Here is a 23667-nt window from a genome sequence, read left to right as displayed (position 1 = left end):
GGCACCTGGGTCTTGTAGTCTTGTGGTCCGGTCTCCCCACTGCGGCCGCGCGAGATGGAAATGCGGCGGCGGGAGACCGGGACGGCAACAGGCAGCAGGGAAGCAATGGCAGACAGCGGGATCCACGGATTTCCCTCAGGGCCAGATTCCGGCTTGCCAAGTAGGTGAAGACAGAGACAGGGAACCCGCTCTGCCGCAGCAGCACCGTGATTTTAAGCGCCTCCTGGCGCGCAACGCTCGGTCACGTGATTCGTGACTGCTAGGGCACCTGGGTCTTGTAGTCTTGTGGTCCGGTCTCCCCACTGCGGCCGCGCGAGATGGAAATGCGGCGGCGGGAGACCGGGACGGCAACAGGCAGCAGGGAAGCAATGGCAGACAGCGGGATCCACGGATTTCCCTCAGGGCCAGATTCCGGCTTGCCAAGTAGGTGAAGACAGAGACAGGGACAGAGACAGGGAACCCAATATCATGTATATTGGTCCCAAGATGTTTGCCAACACTTCTTGGATGAAGTGCTGACAGCCAATCAGATCTCAGGATGAGATGTTTGGTTAGGCTCCGCCCAGATATATATATGATTTTACTTTTGATTTTCTCAGGAACTACTGAACAGATTGACTCCATATATGCAAAAGGCACATCCCTGAGCTGAGGACTACCTCTTTGCCAAATTTCAAGTAATTCTGTTCAGCCGTTCGGGCTGTACCTTGGACTAAAGGTCCCCATGGAAAATTGCATGGTGAAAACATGTTTTGGGACCCCCCTTTTTTCTCAGCCCCCGCTTGACGAATCCCCCCGAGACTTTCAGAGTAGGAGCGGAGCGGAGCGCCCCACCTATTTTGAAAATTTCGCGAGGATTCGTCAATCGGCGCCAAAGTTATTCCAAATAGAATGTTGCGGATTTCCTATGGAAACACGGTCCTAACTATAACTATCTACTGGCGACCGCCAGTCGATAATATATATATATATATATATATATTCACTGAAAAAACCATAGGTTTCACACACGTTATAGTTAGGAATTATCATTTACAAAACCTTGCAAATTCACTTAAAAAACCATAGGTTTCACACATGTTATAGTTAGCTGTACATTTCACTCGTAAAAAACCAATGAAATTCCACGTTATAGTTAGATCAGGTAACTATAACTTGCGCGCCCACAATAAACTGCTGATGACGTCACATATTACATCACTCATGACATGGTCAGTGACATCACTCATGACATCAATGATGACATCTGAAATTACACATTGTGGATTGCGGTCGCGCAAGTTATAGTTACCTGATCTAACTATAACGTGGAATTTCATTGGTTTTTTACGAGTGAAATATACAGCTAACTATAACATGTGTGAAACCTATGGTTTTTTAAGTGAATTTGCAAGGTTTTGTAAATGATAATTCCTAACTATAACGTGTGTGAAACCTATGGTTTTTTCAGTGAATTTGTACGGTTTTTTAAATGCTAAGTTATGTATTTATTTTTTAATTTTTTTTCTGGTTTTTCACTGTGCGCACACCCTGCGCGCACGGTGCGTTTCGCGCACCGTGCGCGCGCTGTGGGCGCTCAGTGCGCTTCGCGCACCGAGCGCCCACGTTGCACAGTCCATGCCGTGCACGCCTCTCCTTTTTTTACACAGTAACATTTGTTTTTTTCTCCCTTGTGGGTCCTTTAATTTATTTAATAAATGTGATTGTTACTTCTTTATTTATTTTTATTTTTTTTGTTTCCCGTGCGCGTACGGTAAGCTTACCGTACGCGCACTCCGCGATTTTTTTTTTAAATTATTAAATGTATTTTTCGTACTTTTGGGTCCTTCTTGGACCCCCTGACAAACACTAGCGGGTCTGCAACTCTCTTCGTTGCCCCCTTTTCACGTTCCCCACCTTTGTTTCTCAGTGCGAGAGACAGAAAATGGCGGCCGACACTTCCTGATTTCGACCGATTCGAATGTTTACAGTCATGTAACCACCAATCAGAATTGAGCTCGCGCACGGCACCGTACGCGTACGGTAAGCTTACGGTAAGCGCACGGAGCGCGTTTACAGATATATATATTGATTTAAATGCTATTTTCTCAGGACCTACTGAACAGATTTACACCAGACCTACAAAAGGCACATCCTTGACCTGAGTACTACCTCTCTGCCAAATTTCAAGTAATTCTGTTCAGCCGTTCGGGCTGTAGCTCGGACTAAAGGTCCTATGGGAAAATGCATGGGAAAAACGTGTTTTGGGACCCCCCTTTTTTCTCAGCCCCCGCTTGACGAATCCCCCCGAGACTTTCAGGGTAGGAGCGGAGCGTAGCGCCCCATTAGTTTTGAAAATTTCGCGAGGATTCGTCGACCGGCGCCAAAGTTATTCAAAATAGAATGTTGCGGATTTCCTATGGAAACACGGTCCTAACTATAACTATCTACTGGCGACCGCCAGTAGATAATATATATATATAGTCCCTGTAGCATTTGTGAGTGGCTGTATGGGTCTGTGAGTGGGTGTGTGAGTAGCTGTATTGGGTGAAACTGGATGTGTGAGTGGCTGTATGGGTCTATGAGTGGGCACGTGAGTAGCTATGTGGGTGTGTGACCAGTTTTGTGAGTGGCTGTATGGATTTGTGGGTAGGTATGTGATTGGCTGAATGGTCATGTTGATGGGTGTGTACGTGGCTGTATGGATCTTGAGGTGGGTGTATGAGAGGCTGTATGGATCTGTAAGTGGGTGCATGAGTGGCTGTATTGGTGTATGAGTGGATGTGTGAGTGGCTCTATGGGTGTGTGAGTGGCTGTTTGAGTCTGTGAGTGAGTGTGATAGTGGCTGTATGGGTGTGTACATGGGTGTTTTGCCCTGTGAGTGTATGTGAGCATGGCTAAATAGGTGTGTCAGTGGGTGTGTGAGTGTCAATGGGAATGGGAGTGTTTCAGTAGCTATGTGAGCAACTGGGCCAGAATGGACCCTCACTTGTCTCATTATAGAAGAGTCCATAGTTTTACAGAATAAATCTACCCAACTGGAGTACTTTCTATTGGTTAATTATTAAGTGCAACGTTGCTGGGTAATACCTAGAGCATATTTTAAATTACATCTGCGTAATGAGCACACAAGAAAATGTCTCCAATGACCATGTGTGCATGTAATTTCAGCAACGTTATTGTCTCTTGAACGTCTTGATCACAAATCTGTAATAACGTGAATCCTTGTCTAGCGAAGAGGACAAGACTACAAAGAGGGGAATCTCCACCAAACAAGGGTATTTCCACCTAATTATATAATTACTTCTTTGCTTGGTGGAAATGTCATCACACGTCACCAAAGTCAGCATGAAAAACACTTGGAGACCTTTTGGTAAGCTGTCCATCAAGGTGGGAAAAGGCAGGAAGACCATTGCTAGCTATTAAAGAAAATGGGATGGGTTCAAATGGGTGGACCATGCAGATGATTTTGGGCATTTGCATACTCAGAGTAAATAAAAGGGAGAACAATAGACTCTGCTCTCAAGACAAGAAAGAAACCACTCATCACAGTCACTAAAGATTAGATTTGCCTCCAATAGTTCAACTATGCATTTGCCTCCTTTAAGGATTGTAGATTTGTTTTCAACATGTAATACAATAGGAAACTCACTTGCTTTGCCTTTCGCCAAACCCAAGAAGTTAAGATAATTTGTGTTTTACACACGTAGAGCTTCAACTGGGGCACCGGCTGTGTTTATATTTTTAAGTGGTGTGCAATAAGGTTTAATTTGTGTGAAATGAGCATCAGGGCCATAACAGACCCTTTTTTTCCCAAGAAGAGTCTACGGTTTTGCAGAAAACATCAACCCAACTGGAGTACTTTCTACTGGTTAATTAGTAAGTGCTACCTCATTGGGTAAATGTCTAGTGCATATCTACACTACATCTGCGTAAAGAACCACAAGGTAACTGTAGAAGAATGAAGACTCCAGAGAGGTGAGTAAACGTCTTTATTCTATGATCCTCCAGCACCAACTGACATTACATCAACATTCTAAGGGAAGCTTCGTGCCAACATTCTACAGGTGGAAGGTTCCAAAGGGAAGGAAAGCGGAGGTGAGAGGGAGAGGGAGAGGAAGGGCAGGAGGGCTGAAGTGCATGTAACTACAACAAGGCTAATATGGAAATCAATTACAACACACCTCCCTTACAAGGGAAAATCAAATGAGAAGATAATAAATACAGTAAGTAAACTGAGCATGGGGTAATGAATGTCCTAAAAATAGAGTCACATCTCATAGTCAGCTTGCCACCTGGGTGGATGACAATCTCTGACATCTCTGACATCCTTGGGTGATCTAGCATTTGGAAAGAACTCATCAGGTCCCTCAGATTGTTTGAACTCAGGCGTGTACACCCTGGGGCAAGGTGCCACATTGTCCATGCTCCACATGTTACCATCCTCCAACAACAAAGAATTTTTATTGACACATTTGATTCTGAGGGGTCTGGAGAAAGCGGAAACCTTGGAACGATTAGCGTTGGGTCTCTTGATCACCACCCATCGACCCACTTGCCATTCTCGGCTGTTCGTTCCCCATTTCTAGTTGTACCTTGATCTGTATCCAGCCTGATGCTCTTTAACTTTGTCTGAAATAGTTGTTCTATCCACCCACACAGGACACCAACCATTGAGCCAGTTGGGAGTCAATTTCAAGCCTGGATTCCTTCCTTTTAAAGAAGTGAAAGGAGAGACTTCGGTGACACTGTTGGGAGTAGTGTGGTAGGACAACAACATTTTTTTTATGGCATCGTCAATGGGATCCTTAGAGACACAAGCTAATTGCATGGTATCCTTTATAATTCTGTTGGTCCTTTCGACCAACCCATTAGCTTTGGGACAATAAAGTGGAGATTTTACATGAGTGATAGATAAAGTCCCCAAAAACAGTTTCATCTCAACAGAAGTGAATTGAACTCTGTTGTCAGTGACAAGGGTGTTGGGAATACCTTCACTAGCAAACATGTCTTTGACGTGGTGATAGATGTGACAGACCTGGTGCAAATTCAACGAGAGTGGTAATCAATGAACACAAACATGAATCTTTGAGAAGGACTAAGTAGATTGAGTGGACCTATAATATCAAGTCCTAACTTGTCCCATGGTTTGGAGGGAATGGGGATGGATGGGAGGGGAGCCTTGTGGGTGATTTTAGTCTTGTCACTGGATCCGCAAGCTAAACAATCCTTCACTGCCTTTTCTGTCATAGAGTCCATGCTCGGAAACCAATAACCATTTCTGCTTTTGCTCTTTGTCAAACTCCTGCCAGGCTGACCCTCGTGAGCTACTTGAATAATGCGTTCACACATTCCTTGAGGTGATACAATTGTGTTGCACCTATGTATGTGGTTGTTGATAACCGATAACTCATCTCTTACACTCCAAAAAGGTTTAAGGTTCTCGGGGACATCGTTGAGGTTCTTGGGCCACCCTTTACTAATGAATTATTTGAGAGGTACCCAAGTGTCGTCGTCTTGAACACATCTCTCCCACTCATCTTTACTGATGGCTGGAATGTCAATAGAAAGAATGGTGTATTCAGAGTTCTCGGTGTTAGCATCTTTTGCCCCAATAGGGAGTCTAGACAGACAATCTGCAACTTGGTTCTTTTCCCCTGGTACATATATCATGCTGTAATTAAACCCTTGTAGACCCAAGACCCATTTAGAGATACGAGGGGTGGCTTTCTCAATGAACTTGGTGGAGAACAAGGGTAAAAGGGGTTTGTGATCAGTCCTTAAAGTGAATGGTATCCCCCAAAGAAAAAACTTTAAATGATTCACCGCCCAGAAACAGGCAAGGCCTTCCTTCTCTATGGTGGAGTAGTTCTGCTCAGGGACACTTAATGTTCTGGATGCGAAAGCTATTATTTTCTCTTTCCCCTCATCAACTTGTGTAAGGGATGCACCTAATCCCTTCATACTGGCTTCAGTGGTTAAGGTGGTTTTGGCATTGGGGTTAAACATGCTCAAAAGAAGAGTCTCTGTAATGGCTTGTTTGATGTGTGAGAATTCCTTTTGACAACCAGCATTCCATTCAAAGAGAGTGCCCTTTTTCAACAGAGATCTGAGTGAGTGTACACAACCCACAAAATGTTTTACATATTTGGACATGTATTCAATCAGTCACAGGAATGACTTAAGTTCCTCCTTGTTGGAGAGTGCTGGAGCTAATTTGACAGCATCTACAAGACGGGACTTGGGACGTATACCCTCGCTGGTAATAGTATGACCAAGGTATACAACAGATTTCACTCCTATCTTGCATTTATCAATCTGCGTGGTAAATCCTGCCTTGCTTAGCTTCTTCAGGACCTCCTCAAGTACTCTGTTGTGCTCCTGCTCGGACTTACCATACATAAGAATGTCATCCTGGAAACAAAGAACTTTGTCAGTGCCCTGCAGTATATGCTCCATGACACGCTGGAAAACTGCTGCAGCAGATGGTAATCCGAAGGGCATTCTGCCCACCACTTTGGATGCTATAACGATGAGGGCAAGCCACTCAGAACATCCAATCCTTGCAATAATCCCATTGGATTCTAGTTCATCCAATTCCTTTTTTAAAGTGTCCCGTACTAGTAATGGGACTGACCTTGCTTTGTGTACAACTGGTTTTTAATGATCTTTCAATTTTATTTTGTGGACGTAGCCCTTGAGTAAGCCCAATTTGTTTGAAAAAACTTCAGGAATTCTTTTACAAATATTTAACCCAGTCATGGATTCATCTACAAGATAGACTGGCTCGGGCATTAGGATCTAACTTGATTCCAAGTTCTTTTTGATGTTGCCACCCTAGTAGGTTTGAACCTGCTGTAGTTATGTATATATTCCCAGTGGTGGATCTATCTTTGAACCCAATCTGCATGACTAACATTCCTACCAAAGGTATGGGGTCATTGTTGCAGCCCCCTGCGTTTACATCAGGAGGAAGCAAGGTATATTGTTAGCTCTTATAGTTCTCCATAAAATACGACTCATTAATCAGCGTGAACGGGGAGCATGAATCTGCAAATACTGTAAAAGAAACCTCATCCAAGAGTATATTACATGTGGGGTAGTTGTTGTTGTAGACTCCTAGGTTGTTAGCAATGTGAAAAACTATGTCTTCACTATGATTGTCTTCGCAGTTGACTAAGTGAGTGACATTCCTTTGCATGTATTTGCAAACTTTTGAGAAATGTCCTCTTTATTGCATTTCTTGCATAATGCACCTCTGGCTGGACACCTGATATCATTGGCTAAATGACTGGGATTTCCACACCTGAAAAATGTAAACTTCGTATGCTTGTTCCTTTGCTTAATACTCTCAGTGGTAATAGGTTTGTTTTGTTTCTCTAAAACCTTGTGCACATATTTATCACTAACCTGTTTGCCATCAACTCCTTCTTTCATTTTATTCATGCAAAAGGCAGTATGTTCTATGCTTTTTGCAATATCTATCTATGGCCTTTTTAAGGTCGGGTGCATCAGCCAAAAGACACTTTTGGATTTTCTTTTCACTAGTGCATCTCACCAGTTGATCCCTAATTAGAGATTCAATTAGTGTACCAAAATCGCATGTGGAAGCTAGGCCTCTCCAAACCGTTATGTAATTAACTACCTTTTCATTTTTTCCCTGCGATCTTGAAAATAAATATGTCGTTCTAATACCACATTCAATTTTTCACCAAACTGAATTTCTCATTTCTTAACGGTATCATGATAAATATTTTGTTGTATATCCCCCATCGCATCTTCATTGGTACTTTGATTTTCTTCAGCAAGATCAGGTAAATCATCATACATTTCTCTGGCATGCTTCCCCAGATTATGCAAAAGAATGTGTTGCTTACGTACATTCGAGTATCTGTCACCTCCTATAGCTATCAAATAAGATTCAAAGAGATAAATCCACTTTTTCCAGGGGATGAGTGGTTCACCCTCATCATTCAAGAAAGAAGGAGGTTGAGACATAGCAAAGGAAGCCATGTTAAAAGATAGGAGCAGAGATGCAGGTAAGAATGGTAGAGAAGATAGAAGTGAAAAAAAATAGAGGTTGAAAATGGTGAAAGAGAAAACCCAATGGTTTGCAGTGGTAAGATGCAATGATAAAGAAAAAAGTAGACAAAATCACAGTGGATGATAGGATGAAAGTATAAGTATGCCTAAATGGTAGTCTTATAGATGGATATGAGGAGTGTGAAGCAGTTCAACGGGAAACTGTAAACTGTGCCTATAAGTAACAATAGGGCAACAATGAGGCACCAGAAAGCGTAAATGCAAATAGTAATATGCCTGAAAGCTGTGCCTGTCAACGAACAGAAGGCACACAGTATGTTGTAGGGAAATTACAATTTCTTGTAGACAGTAACTCGTGAAAGCTGTGCCTATCAGCGTGAGTTCCTTGCTCACTTTGCCACTGGATTCAAGCAAGCCTGGCTGAAGATGGCTGAAATGCCAGAAACCGGTCCTAGGAAGCTTGCTTCCGGTCCAGGGAAGGCATGGCTTGGCAGTTCAGGCTGGACTGTTCCCATGAGGCACAGGGTCAGACTGATTTGCATATGGCCATTTCTGAACTGAGGTGGCAGAGTGGGCTAAAGAACGGTGATGGATCAAACCCAGATCTGTTGACTGGGTGTGAGTGGTTCTGATGCTCCGTCCATCACCACCCCCTTTTGTACCACTATCAGCGAAAGCAAGGCACACAACAAGGTTATGGTAGAGGGAGAATGCAGGGCACAGAACCCAGGGTCACTGGAGAACACTCTGAGGTAAAATTGAAAGAGTTAATTCCAATAGCGCTGTGCTCAGGGAGAGGACAGTAGTCAATCCTTCCTCCTGTCCTCCATGGTCCATTTTACTGCCACACCCTTCTGCCCTCCCTGGTCTGTTGTGCTGCAACTGCTCCTCCTGCCTGCCCCGCGCGGTCTGTTGTGAGGCCCCTTCCCCTGAACTCTCTTGTCTGTGCCCAGGTCCTGACCCTCCGTTCTATCCTCCAAGGTCCTTTGTGCATGCCCCTGCACCCTCCTTCTTGCCCATCATAGCCATTGTGCTGCCACTAACCCTCCCGCTTGCCATGCATGGTCTTCTGTGCTGCCATGGCCCCTCCCACCTTCCCTGTGTGGTCAGCTAGCTGCCCCTGACCCCCTCCCACCTTCCCTCCATGGTCTGTGTGTATTCCATCATAGTCTCATTGTTGCTCTCCATGGTGTGTCTTGTTTCTAGTGCCCATCCTGCCTGACCTCCATGGTCATCTTGCTGCTCCTGTCCTGCCCCCTTGCCCCCAGCTCTCTGTTTCCATGTGCAGACCCCTATTCCCTCCCTCCTGGCTTGTCTGTTCCATTGTAATGCCGCTGATCCATCCCTCCTGCCCTTTATAGTCTGTTATGCTGCAGCTTTCTCTCCTGTCTGTCCATTATGGTCAGCTAGCTACCATTGCCTCTTTCCCCTCTGTTCTCTGTTGTCCATGTGCATGGTCCTGTCCCCTCCCTATTGCTTTCTATGGATTGTTGTGCTATACTCCCGTCCCGCATGCGCTGTGTGGTGTATTGTGCTGCTGCAAACCCTGATGCCTGCCCTGTAGGGTCAGTTTGGTGCACCTCTCCATGTCCCTCCTGTCCTCTGTTATCCGAGCCCATGTCCCTACCCCAATTCCTCCTGCCTACCATGATCCAATGTACCATACTTGCGAACATTTTGAACTTGGTAAGAGGGAGATTTTGAAAAAAACTGGGGTATTGATATTCCCCTTTGAGTTACATTGAAAAGAGGAGATTGTAGACAGGAGACAGATCAAATAAAGCTCATTTGAGCTTAAAAACATTGGACGTTTCCTGGCTGAAACGGGTCTTTTGGCATGTATGGTTGTACTACCACTGCCTCTTCCTTCTGCCCACAATGGTCTATTATATTGCCACAGCCTCTCTTGCCAGTCCTGTATTGTTGGTTTGTTGCTCCTGCCCCCCTTTCCACTGCCCTCCATAGTCTGTTGTGCTGCCACTGCCCTTCCTGCCTGCCCAGTGTGGTCAAATTGTTGCCTCTGCACTCTCCTACCTGCCTTCAATTTTCAGAGTCTGTGCCCCTGGCCTCTGCCTCTCAACAGTAACCCAATGAACAACTAGATTGCTAACATTCTATATTTATTACAAAAGTGTGGAACGCCTGACGTCATCTTGATGTAATCAAAACTGTAATACCTAGAGTTTTTCCTTTAGAAATTACATATATGAGAGGGTCTTATTTGCATCAAAATTATGGTTAGTGCTCTAAAAAACTAAAATGAGGACATATTTTCTGAGTTTTCAAATAGCGACAAAGAACTTTTAATTTATTTGTAATCTTTATGTTTTTTTATCCAGTTGACCACTTGATTAAATGTTGCACCTAGGGGAGAGGATGTGGTGTTACTTCCAGAGCTGCAGACTTTGCAACTGGGGAACCAGGTTGGAGTTTCTGCTTCAGCTCAACATTCTGTGATTCTGGTCAAATCACTTAATCTCCCCATGTCTACAACCAAAATGAATTTGATCTTGTGTGATGTAACCAATGCTCATGTAAAGCACTCCAATACCTGACAAGTCTGCACTATATAAAACTGCAAATACAAAAAAAATAAGTGTTTTGCACACTTCTGTCATTGGGCTACATGTGGGCTACATCTGGGTGATATTTGCCTCATTTGGGCTCTTTTGTCTCTGGTGGCCATCTTGGGAGATTTATTTATTACGAAGTTTCCTAATTTCCTCATTTACTGCAGTCTCCTGGGAATACTTTCAGTTTTTTATTTTTGTTCCATCAAGAAAGCATTCAGATGTGTCACACATTTGCCATAAATTCTGAATGTTAGCACTCTAGTTGCTCATTAGATCACTGTAGTAAAACTACTGCTCACCAGGGAAGTCTGCTGCTGGTATTCAAAGTGCATGTTTCAGTCTGCATGTCAGAATTTGTTTATGAAATAGAAGAGGATTTGAGAAGTCAAAATGTGCCCTAATTTTTCTTTCTGCAGAACTAATCATAATTTCTATGGCAAAATGAAACCCCTCATTTTGTTCCTTTGTAAATTAAATGTTTTAAGTGTTACCACTTTATTCCAATCAAGATGGCCTCAGGTGTGCCATACTTTTGTCATAAGTAAGACTGTTAGCGCTCTAGTTGTTCTTTAGAACACTCTGGGACATTCTGTCATTGGGCTATACTTGGGCTACATCTGGGTGATATTTGGGCTCTTTTGTCTCTGGTGGCCATTTTGGGAGACTTATTTGTTATGATGTTTCCTAATTTCCTCATTTACTACAGTCTCCTCAGTAGGAAATACTTTCAGTTTTTTACTTTGATTCCATCAAGAAGGCATTCAGATGTGTCACACATTTGCCATAAATTCAGAATGTTAGCACTCTAGTTGCTTATTAGATCACTGTAGTAAAGCTACTGCTCACCAGGGAAGTCTGCTGCTGGTATTGAAAGTGCATGTTTCAGTCTGCATGTCAGAACTTTTTAATGAAATAGAAGAGGATTTGAGAAGTCACTCAAAATGTGCCCTAATTTTTCTTTCTGCAGCATTAATCATATTTTCTATGGCAAAATGAACCCCCTCATTTTGTTCCTTTTTAAATTACAAGTTTTAAGAGTTACCACTTTATTCCAATCAAGATGGCTTCAGGAGTGCCATACGTTTGTCATAAGTAGGACTGTTAGCGCTCTAGTTGTTCTTTAGAACCCTCTGGGAAGCTGCAGTAGAACACAAAGGAATCAACTGACAGTCTCTGCCCTTGTTGGATGTACATGTTTTATTGAGAATGTCAGACTTCATTCTCACATGACTGAGAAAGATAATGTGAATTTACAGAAAATATGCTCTCAGTTTAGCTTACAGATCACCTTCCAAACCTCTGTGGGAAAAGCATGAGAAAATAGTTTTCTCTCAAACATGATTCATGATATCACAGCAGAAGGCTTTTCACATGGTAAAATCGCCTTAGAACACACCACAATTCATAAAATGAGTATGGTACCATCAACAAATGATTTATAATGTAACTAAAGTCTTAAAACCTTCTATTAACTGCAATGCTTTTTAATGAGGTGGTTTTTAAAGAATACAGGATACATCCAATGTAGATGAGATGTAGATTTAATGAAGTAATGAGAACAAACCCCCATATGTATCTCCTCAGCTCCACAGCCAAGCCTCACTGAGGAATCCACAATCTAGAATCCCCAGTGAAACTACGTTGCTAGGAAACTGTAGATTGCATGCAACTAGATTACATCAGTGGTTCCCATACATGAAATATAACACATCTCCCTATTTTATACAATCAACAACAAAGAACATTACTTATGTCATCAGTAAAAAGACTTTTTTTCTTACATTGCCTAAAATGTCACAACGATTTATTATGCACCAACAAAAGTATTTAATAGTTTTAAAATGACAATTTTCAATCACATAAATAATCATCCAATTTTTTGGGTTTATGTTTGACACGCTCACTTAGAGTCCTTTCGGACACACCATGTGTTTTGATGCAATGTGCATTTTTTTCCAACCATAACTTTACTTCAGTCTCATTGCACTTTGTAATTCTCCGTGTATTCCACCATTTACCATCAGACAACTCTACTAAATTTCCTCTCACACTTATGACTTCCTTTGGTTCAGAAAACTTTGACCCACCTTTCTTTATCATGTTTCCAGAGCAAGATGTTACCACATCCCCCTTTCCAATATCCACTGCAGCACTGGATAACTTGTCGTTATGTCTTTTCTGGTAGGCATCTTGATGCCTTTCAACTTTAGCACGCATCTCGGTGATCTTTATACTTTTCTTACCACTTCTTCCCATCCATGCTGGCACTGACATGGTGCTAGGCACTCTTCCCTTGAGTAATCTAAATGGTGTCTCCCCAGTCACCGAATGAGGAGTGGTTCTATAATTCCAAAGTATATTTTTTACTTCAATTTTCCAACTCTTATTTGATGATAGACATAATTGAATGCAATCCCCCAACACTCGGTTAAAGCGTTCCACTAATCCATTATCCCTGGGATGATATACTGGCATCCTCAAGTGCTTTATGCCCATTCTACCAAGAAAACTACTAAACTCTTCTGAAGTAAATTGGGGTCCATTGTCCGATAATATCTCTGCAGGACAACCCTCTCTCCTAAACACCTCGTCGCAGAATGCAATTACATTACTAGATTTAACCTCTCTTACAAAAGCCACTTCAGGCCATTTTGAATAATAATCCATCATGACGATAGCATATCTTTCAGATGGTGGAAGACAATCGAATGGGCCACATATATCTATTCCTAACCTCTCCCATGGTCTAACTGGTAACTTGATGGGAGTTATAGGAGTTTCTCTCAACACGCGAGATTTATCACTGCATGTGCATGAAATACATTCTCTTACAAACGTCTTAATATCTCTGTCCATCCCTGGCCACCAAAAATCCATCCTGGCCTTCCTTTTGACTGCTGACATGCCACCATGGCCTTCGTGTAATAGCTCCATCAACCGTGTTCTCAATGAAGATGGAACAACTAATTTATCGCACCTTCTTACAATGCCATCAACAACAGACAATTCCTCCCATACATTCTTATAGCTTTTCACCGATTCATCCAACTTCCAACCAAAAGACGTAGGTAATTGCTTAACCACCTCTACCATAACTGCATCTGAATCAATCGCATCAAGCCATTCCTGTTTTGTAATGGCTTGACATACTTCCTCAATGCTAGCTACCATCCATTCCTCATCAATATAGGAATCCACCTCAACTGTGGTCACTGGCAAACGGGATAAGCAGTCCGCATAGACATTCCTTACACCCGGCATGTACTTTATTTCAAATGAAAATTCTTGCAGACGATATAACCACTTGGCTATGCGGGGGGTAGCTCTTCCTGCTCCAGAAGTAGTAAAAACATCTATCAACGGCTTATGATCCGTGTATAATTCAAACTTAGTTCCCCACACATAAATCTTAAAATGTTGTACACCCAACCAACAAGCAAGAGCCTCCTTCTCTATGGTGGAATAAGAAGGCTCAGCGCCCTTGAGAGTACGTGAGGCAAAAGCTACCACTCTTTCCTTCCCCTTGTTCCTCTGCATCAACACAGCACCCAACCCATATCCACTGGCATCTGTGACAATTATTGTATCATGTTGTGGGTTGAATGGACTTAACGCAGTGGCATTAGCCACAGCTTTCTTAATGTTCACGAATGCAGACTGACATTCCAAAGACCATATAAAAGGTACCCCCTTTTTCATCAAACAACGCAAAGGATGTACCAGATTGGAAAAATGATACACAAATTTGGAATAATATTCGGCTAAACCTAGAAATGACCTCAATTGTTCCTTATCACGAGGAGAAGGAGCTTTTTCTAAGTCGGCTACTAAATTTAATTTTGGTTTAATGCCTTCAAATGATAATGTGTGTCCCAAATATTCAACAGTGGGTTGAGCAAACTTACACTTCTGTAGACTAATGGTTAAACCAGCAGATTCCAACTTAGACAGAACTTCCAACAAAGTAGCATTGTGCTGACTATTGTCATTTCCCCATACTAATACATCATCTCTAAATACTAAAACTTTGTCAATACCCTTCAGTATTGTTTGCATTACTCTCTGGAATACTGCAGACGCTGACGCTAACCCGAAAGGCATCCTTACAAATTGGTATGCGCCTTCTGGTGTTATGAAAGATGTAAGATGTCTTGATTCTTTCTTCAAACGCACTTGGTGGTAAGCGCTGGATAAATCTAATGTGGTAAAACATTTCCCACCAGCAACTGTAGACAGCATTTCGTTAATATGGGGTAGTGGATGTCTGTCTACCCATATACACTCATTCAGATCTCTCAAGTCCACACACATACAAATTTTCCCATTGGGCTTGTGCGTTATCACAATGGGACTTAACCATTCTGAGGCTTCTATCTCCTCAATTACACCTTCCTTACACTACCTTTCCAGCTCATGTTTCAACTTATCCCTCAAGGCAAGAGGTACCGTACGCACCTTGTGCACTTTGGGTATGGCATCATTTTTTTACATTATCTGATGTTCAAATTTCTTGAGACAACCCAAGCTCTCTTTGAATAAATTTGGAAATTTCCTTGTCCATTTGTTGTCCTCCAATCCCGTCAGCAATACTTGTAGAGGATGATTTGGATCAAGGATGATTCCCAAATTGTTCTGCTCCACCCATCCTTATAGACACTTCCCAGTTTCTACGACATAAACTTTTGCTTCCATTTCCCTTCCCTTGAAGCACAAAGAAGCATTAAAATAACCAATGACTGGTAATTTTGTCCCACAATAACCCTGAGGTTCTACATTAGTCGCTATCAATTCTTTACCCTTCATCTCTTTCCACTTTTGCTTGTCTATTAGAGAAAAAGGGGAACAAGAATCAGCCCACATAGCAACATCCACATTGTTTATACTGATCATGCACTTGGGAGGTACGTACTTATCACATTTATCTATGTTAAGTGGTTTATTGTCTTGTGTTTCATCATCACCTACCACCATCACTTCAATATCAGAATCTATGTCACTCGCATTATCAAAAACTGAATGAGTTGAGGTATCGTCATTTACTACGTTCACCGATTTTTTCACATTATGAAAGTTTACCCCTTTACAAACCCTGGAGAAATGACCAATTCTTTTGCACTTATAACAACGGGTTTTTAAAGCCGGACAATGGCTAGCTTCCGCAGTGTGTCTGTTACTGCCACACCTATAGCATACCTTTCCCTTGCTATCATTGTCTTGTTTCACAAATGGTCCCCTTTTGTCTTCACTGCTTGCCTTGGAATTCTTTTTAGAAGCGTGTACCGCGCATACCTTGCTTATGTCGGAGTTAGCTTTTGACTTATTATCTGCTAAATCCTTGACGTATTGAAATGTGTTCTCGATGCGTTTAGCAATATCTAAAGACTTGTCTAAGGTGGGATCCTTTAGATCTAAAAGCTTTTCCTGGATTTTGGGATTGCTTGTCCTATTAATTAACTGGTCCCTAATAATTTCGTCCCTTAGATCCTTGAATTTGCAGGTGATTGCTAATCGACATACTGTTCAATTTTCTCGCCTTGTTTTTGAACCCGTGAGAAAAACTTGTGTCTCTCTACAACAAGACTCAATATTTTTCCAAAATTCTCAGATAACGCAGACATTGCACATTCATATATATCAAATTGATCATCCTCAGAATCGGAAATATTGTTTTCTACGTGTTCAGAGAAACTTGGTAATGTGCTTAGAACTTTCCTGCCTTCAATGCCTAAACTCAATTTTAAAATAGCGAACTTCCTCTTAGGCAAAAACACATCTCCACCTATAGCCTCTAGATATGTGACAAAAGCCTCCTTCCAGTCCTCCCATTCCATGCAAGTGGGACCCGGCTCTTGCAAAAAGGTAGGAGGTGGAGGAATGTTTTGTGTGGCCATGGTTTGCAATAGATTTAAATGTAACAGATCAGACAATGTGATTTAACTATAAAGCAATGTATAAAAGAATTTACCTGCTATTCATTTGCTAATAGTCACCATCACTACCAAAAGAAAATACAGAAAATAAATAATATATATATTTCTCCCCCCTATTTTCCTTTTAAGGCAGTTACTCAAAAGGATAACCAAGAATTAAGAGCTATGTTCCATTCGGACTCTTTTACAGTCAGCGCCGGTGCTTGGCTGTCCTTGCAAACGATTGCGATTGCTTCCTCTCAAAATAGCTCCAGGAACTAAGCAACGTGATGCCACTGACGTCTTCAACAATGGTCGAGTTCGTTCCTTGAGAGCGATGTACGTTGGTCTGTGCCAATCAGTGCACTCAATGCTTCCCTGACGTCAGAAGTTGTTTTCCCTCAAGATGAACGACAATGGAGGCAGGAATAGCCGAGATGCGCGCGATGCACACGCTCGTGAGGAATCTTTTAAACGAAGACAAAGATGTATGCACTTGTGCTATGCGGCAGTTTTACGCACGTTTTAAAAACCAGCCGGTAAGATGTCCAATTGGTAATGATTGCCTACGGCGCTTTCTTTAGTGCGTTGATTGATGTTTAGTTGTTTCAAATTGGACTCCTTACTTAGCGTTTAGTGTCAAAGTTTCATTTTTCACGCAGTGCGAGCCGGAACCGCATTGTACTCCAGCCCTGAGTTTCAAAGTCTCGTTGTGCCCGCAGAGTAAACAAAAGGCTCAATTGTGCTTCAAAATCCTCCTCCCCATTCACGATTAAGGGCAAACAAATAATCCACTCATCTACGGCAACTTTATAAAGCAGAATCGCACAACGCTGTTGTCATTCGCTTTCCTCCAAGAGCAAACGCGTTTGTGTCTTCTTTTCCCTCAAAGTTCAAAGCAAGGTTACTCACTCCGTGATGGTCCTTTCTTAATGATAACAGGATAACAACTGGTGGTTTCCAACGTTGTGAAGATCATTCCATGTAATCCTTGTTCTTTAGTTACCTCAAACACAAACTGGGGGTTCTCTACCAACGTTGTTCTCAAAACTGGATCACCTGTGTCTTCTTTAGTAGATCATTACTGATCCCACCCTCGTCGCCATTTTTAAAGAATACAGGATACATCCAATGTAGATGAGATGTAGATTTAATGAAGTAATGAGAACAAACCCCCATATGTATCTCCTCAGCTCCACAGCCAAGCCTCATTGAGGAATCCACAATCTAGAATCCCCAGTGAAACTACGTTGCTAGGAAACTGTAGATTGCAGGCAACTAGATTACATCAGTGGTTCCCATACATGAAATATAACAGTGCTATCATGTATATTGGTTCCAAGATGGCTGCCAACACTTCTTGGATGAAGTGCTGACAGCCAATCAGATCTCACGATGAGATGTGTGGTTAGGCTCCGCCCAGATATGTATGTGATTTTACTTTTGATTTTCTCAGGAACTACTGAACGGATTTACACCATTTAAGCAAAAGGCACATGCCTGACCTGAGGACTACCTCTTTGTCAAATTTCAAGTAATTCTGTTCAGCCGTTCCGGCTGTACCTTCGACTAAAGGTCCTATGGGAAAATGCATGGGGAAAACGCGTTTTGGGACCCCCCTTTTTTCTCAGCCCCCGCTTGACGAATCACCCCGAGACTTTCAGGGTAGGAGATGAGCGGAGCGCCCCATTAGTTTTGAAAATTTCACGAAGATAAGTCAACCGGCGCCAAAGTTATTCAAAATAGAATTTTCAGATTTCCTATGGGAACTCGGGCCTAACTATAACTATCTACTGGCGACCGCCAGTAGATAATATATATATATATTTATATATATATTTACATTATTGATAAAAATGAAGTCTAAGTATTACTTTATTATATTATATTTTTGATTTTAATAATATATAAAATATTACACTAACCATTTTTTTATTATTTGTAAAAATATGAGAAGTATTTAAATACATTTTATATTTTCATGCATAATCTTTAAAAATGTTTATTACCAATTAAATCAAAATAAAAATGTTGCTGAGGGAAGGCAATTTCGTTTTTTTAATATTGATTAAAAATAATATTTAGAAATTAAGTTAATATACCAAAATTATTTAATTATTTAATACAAATTTATTTTGAGGAGTTAATGTGCTGTAATATGTGCTGTAATATGTGCTGTAATATGTTAGTTTATTAGTTTCAGGTTCATATTAACTGTTTCACTTTATTTAACGTTTATGTTGCACATCAGATTTTGTCTCTTTTTGTTAAATAATGAAGTTTATTTAATGTTAATATTCATTCCCATAGGGAGATGCCCATCTCAATGGTACAGATCCCCAACAACAAATTAAAATATACTAATAGTAAGTTTACACTGGTAAATCCTGTTGTAGAAGGCTCAAATTGCCTTACTGAAGTGCTATTCTTTGCAACAGGTCACCAGGAAAAACTGAAAAAATATATCATTCATTGTCACATGAAAGAATCTGTCAGTATATTTGTCTCCAAGAAAGGATGTGTACCATACTCGCTGCCACAAACATGTTTTTGTGCCACCGTCACATTCCAGTGGCGTAACACAAATTGAGGGGTCCTCCAGCAGAACGTGTGGGGGGGGGGCCCTGAGACTGCCATCACAAATAACCATGGGCCTTGAGCGGACGGGGGGTGGGGGGGGGGTCCTTTGGAAAGAGGGGGGCATGCACAGCAGGGCCTTGTGCTACGCCTCTGTTACATCCCCTCTATTCGGTGACTAACAGGCCTGCTGGTCCCTAGCTGGGGCTGAAAGGGTCGAGCTTCTCTGCTCGCTGTCCAATGGCTGCGTCTGACAAAACCATGCGTGAAGACAAGAAGGGCATATCCGGTCTGCCTTCTGAGGGAGGCGTGTGGATAATTGTTCCTTCCCTCCATTGGAGGAGGAAGGAACCAATGTTCAAAGTTTAACCCAAACAGGTTGTGCCTATGCACGGGTGTGCGTTTGCCGAAAGGGGGATGAGGTGTTTGTAAAATAGCCTCCTGTGTGAGGTGATCCTTGCAAAAGCAAAATAAATAACACCCACAGGTTAATGGACAACGAAAAGAGAAAGGCGACATTAAACGTAAGGCAAAAGATGAATTCTCATGCGTCTTTGCTGGGCAGTCAACTTCAATTTTCACCACCAAAGAAGACATTCCCCAAGAAAGCAGCCAAGCAAAGGAAGGGCAGAGCCCAGTGAACGTCACCTACCCCTGCAGCTAGCTGGGACGACATGGCCTGGAGCGCGCGACGAACCCCTCTCGCCTGACAGCAGAATGTGGAATGATCAATGACTGCGCTCTTATAGAAGGGAGAAAAGTGGTTTGACTCCAATCACTGGACACCGAGTCCTCTCCTGCCCTCCCCCGCCCCTCTCCTCTACATATAATAATGAACTATCTTGTAATATTCAAACCCCATGCTCGGTCGGTTTGTCATTGGAACCCTATGCCTGGTGACTCGGTGTCTATGGATGACCGGTCTCGACGGCCAACAGCCAATGAAAAGAGAGGAGGCGAGGGGAGCTTTCCAGTGACAGAAACTGAAGAGGTGGGCAGGACTGGGTGGACAGGAGTGGGGTCAGCGGCTTTAAGAAGGGACATGCTGATGGAAAAGAGTCTCTGACCTGCCCTATATGGATGGGGCCGGTTACCACTCTCAGCTCTCCAACCTGCCAGGTCTGCCGTGTAATAAACAACAGCCGTCTTCATCTTGCCAATACCGTCGTTGGAGCTGTTCCAGATTTCTGGAATACATTAACTTAAAAAAAAAAAAGTAAGTCATGCTTCATCCGCTCCACCCTGTCCTACTGCGGCCGATGGTCTGGCTGCACAGAGAGCTCTACTCCAATCCTGGCCCTGCTTGGAACCAGTGTCAGGGCCAGAGGGCAGGTGGCACCCATGTCTCTCCTGCTCCAGGACCAGAGCAGCCCCCACAGACGTGGTTCAGCCTGGCATGCATCTGCAACCAGGCCGGAGTCTTACACCCTGGTGACATCACCTGGTGACGTCTGGGCGAGATGCAGCGTGCGCGCTTCAGGGAAGCCGATTTCCCCGGCGCGCCTCCTGGATGGAGGGTTAAAGAGTGAGGAAACCTCCAACTCACCAGACTCGTAGGCTGCCCCTTTTCCATTCTAGCAGCACTGTGGTGATGAGCGCCGCTCTCTTGCCGAGGGCAGCCGCAGCAGCCGCTCACTCACATGGACTGAGGCAGCACTTCAGTGTGAGTGAGCCAACAGGTGAGCCTGTGCCCAGGCTCCCCAGACGCGTTTTAAGGTTGCATCACAAGTGCGGGGCCTGGGGAATGACCACCCGCCCCTTTCAATGGACCTGCCTGTGAGAGTGAGTGAGGGACTATAACCGTTTAAACCGCGCTCACCACAAACTTCCCTGCCCCGTGGCGTTCACTTTGATTTCAACTGATGCTTTGTGTAGTTATACACGGGTGTTAGCAGACTGGAATAGTATAAAAAAGTTTAATAATAGCGCTGAGACAAGTGCGAGCAGGCTAGGGTTTCAACTAGAGCAAATGAGCTGTGAAATGCCACCTCTGGGCCTTGAGGCAAACCCATCTGGCACTGCTCTCCCTGGCCCCTTCCGCCCTCTGGATGCCGCCTTTCCCGCTGCGCCTTCCCCTCCGCCCATCTCCAACAGCGATGTTAAGGTCATTAAACCTCTGGGGTCTCTTGGCTCCATAGGCTATCGAGTTATGCCAACAAGCCAGATGCTGGTGATGCCACCCTCCAGAATATAATTCGGTGCCACAGCTGACCTGTTACCATGCCCTGGATAGCTGAGTGACCACGGCCATCGAAAGTCATCCCAGCAGCAGCCCCGGCCCCCTATAATGGACCCAATTCTGGAAAATGTTGTTGTGAGTAATTGTGACTGTGAGAAGCTGGCTTAGTATATGGTGCACACTTATGTAAGTGTAGCCCCCTGCACCAATCCAGACAACCCTTATGGTGATTTTAGTGGTCTTAGACAACCTTAGAAAGCTCTTTAAGTGGTAGCTGTGGAGAGCAGCCTTCAGGATTAGTCCAGAAGGAGTGTAAAGCAGCTTGTTTTACCGGAGTGTAATCTTATTGTATAGATTAAGTGAAAAAGGACCACACAGTGTATTTATAAAAATATGTATTTATTATAAGACACTCACTAACACATACAGATATCTCCTACCCGGAGATATACACAATGCACACAATAATTTGCAATAAAAACAGGTAATAATTAGCATGAATACACAGTGGTCGCCAGGGGGAGACTAAACCATATAATAAAATAGTGCTATTCAAACCCCGACTCAAGTCAAGAATATACCCAGAAGACCTAGAAGTGCCGGGAACCCGAGGAGCCAGCCGAGGTAAGTAGCCAGGAACCCCACGGAGGCCGTGTGCAGAGTGGGAACATGACAGCGGGCTCAATACAAGTCAATGTGTAAGTCGTGGTTATAATTTTAAAGAAGAAGGACCCTTCCCAGTGGACCCTGAAGAAACCCAGTGGAAGACAGAAGGCTGGAGATCCACCCTACCCGTGGTTACCCTAGGAACCAGGATACCTACACCAGGGGAGCCGGGTGCATAGGTGTGAAGTGCGCCGGAAACCGCAGTCAAACCCAATGGAGGACTTCAGGAAGATGCCGCTGCTGGAGAAGGCAAAAGTGTCCGGTGGAACCCAAATGTGGATTCAAGATGAGAAGTACCTGCAAGCAGAGGGGACAGAGTCTATGCCACTAAGGAGTGACCAGGAGGTATGGAAGACAAATGCCAACCGATGTCGGGTGTTGCAGGAGAGCTGACGGTGACCTTGGAGGTGCAGATGTGCGGACCAGGCGATGCTGTGGAGGGAGCCGTTCACAAGCTGCCCACGTCAGATGTCGAGAGTTGAGGGGTCGGTGTCCTACGGGAGTGCCAACAAGCCTTGGCACATGCAAACAACGTGAAAAGTGAAGAAGGGGGAGTGTCAGGAGTCAGACCAGCAAGGTCCAGGTGACTCACCACAAGCAGGGGAGTTAGGGCAGGCCCCGATCAATCAGGGAAGCCAGCAGAAATTAAGGAAGACCCTCAAGAGGACCCACAGGCCGGAGGCACTGGAGTTGCAAGAGGACCTTGAGCACCTCAACAAAGATGCAGGCCCACAGCGCAAGTGATGTGATGAGGATGAAGATCTTGGTCACAGGAGATGCATGAGGTTGGGGCTACTTGAAGCCCGAATAGCCTGGAGGAAGGAGTCAACAACCCTTTGCAACGACAAGTTGACGCGGTGCACAGGGGTTCAGTTCCTACGGCTCCAGCAAGGGATACTGGCCTCAATCATGGTGAGAGCAGAGGGCAAGCCTCGGGGCTGTGAAGAACCACCACCTGTATTGCTGAGGCTCTCAGAGTCAGAGGGAGCTCGGGATCAGCAGATTGGTCAGCTTTGTTGCGGTGCCTGCCGATGCAGAGAAGTGACTTCATCACTTCAAAGGAGATTCCTTCAGGTGTCTTGGATGACACACAGCACGGGCACAGACGTTGCAGGAGACTTACAGGAGGACAAGACCAGGAGCAGCATGAGTCTTCCCAGTTGCAATGTCAGCTCCAGGTCCAGCAAAGTCCAGAGTGCCCAGATAGTCGAAGAAGTGGTGTCTTGAAATGAATCTTGTCCCACGACGAATCTAGGGACCCACTTACTGGTAAGCCCTTAAGTACCCTAAGGAAAGAGTTGGAACGATTCAGGGTTACCTCCCAGGGGAGGGCTCGGGCAGTCGAGAGGATACTCCCATGTCCTTTGTCCAGTTTTGCACCAGAGCGGGAGTCACCTTCTTCCTGAGCTGGTTTGAACTGGACTATGCAAGGAGGGCACCAAATGTGCCCCTCAAGCAGACTGAGTGGTGCTGGCAAGTGCTCCCACAAGGGCCCAATACACTAAACCTTGTCTGGGAGGTGGTCACACCTCCCTGTAACAGGATACCTATTGTTCTGCCTTCCCCGCTCGAGCTTGGCTCAGCAGCAGGAGAGCAGAATCATGTCTCTGGTCGGCAGCGGCCATGTTGTGCTGTCTGGGTTTAGTAGACTGGTACCGGGTGCACTGAGGGCCTCCCGGAGGAGTTTTACAGTGCATGGAATCCAGGGTTCGATACAGCCAGTTTAGAGATGGTCATCACG

General features: G+C 43.9%; 1 protein-coding gene across 1 annotated transcript in view; it reads right to left on the bottom strand.

Moving 5' to 3' along the window:
- LOC146783419 (solute carrier family 2, facilitated glucose transporter member 11-like) overlaps positions 1–19815 on the bottom strand; it is an 890872-nt gene extending 871057 nt beyond the window's left edge. Inside the window, exon 1 of the mRNA XM_085636334.1 lies at positions 19734–19815. Within this exon, the coding sequence (XP_085492460.1) occupies positions 19734–19757 (24 nt within the window). The 5' untranslated portion in view covers positions 19758–19815. The remainder of the gene's footprint in view (positions 1–19733) is intronic.
- Positions 19816–23667: the final 3852 nt, after the last annotated feature.

This window comes from Triturus cristatus, chromosome 11, assembly GCF_964204655.1.
Source record: "Triturus cristatus chromosome 11, aTriCri1.1, whole genome shotgun sequence".
Lineage (NCBI taxonomy): Eukaryota > Metazoa > Chordata > Amphibia > Caudata > Salamandridae > Triturus > Triturus cristatus.
The sequence above is the reverse complement of the archived record's forward strand: the minus strand, read 5'-3'. Positions and strand labels throughout refer to the sequence as shown.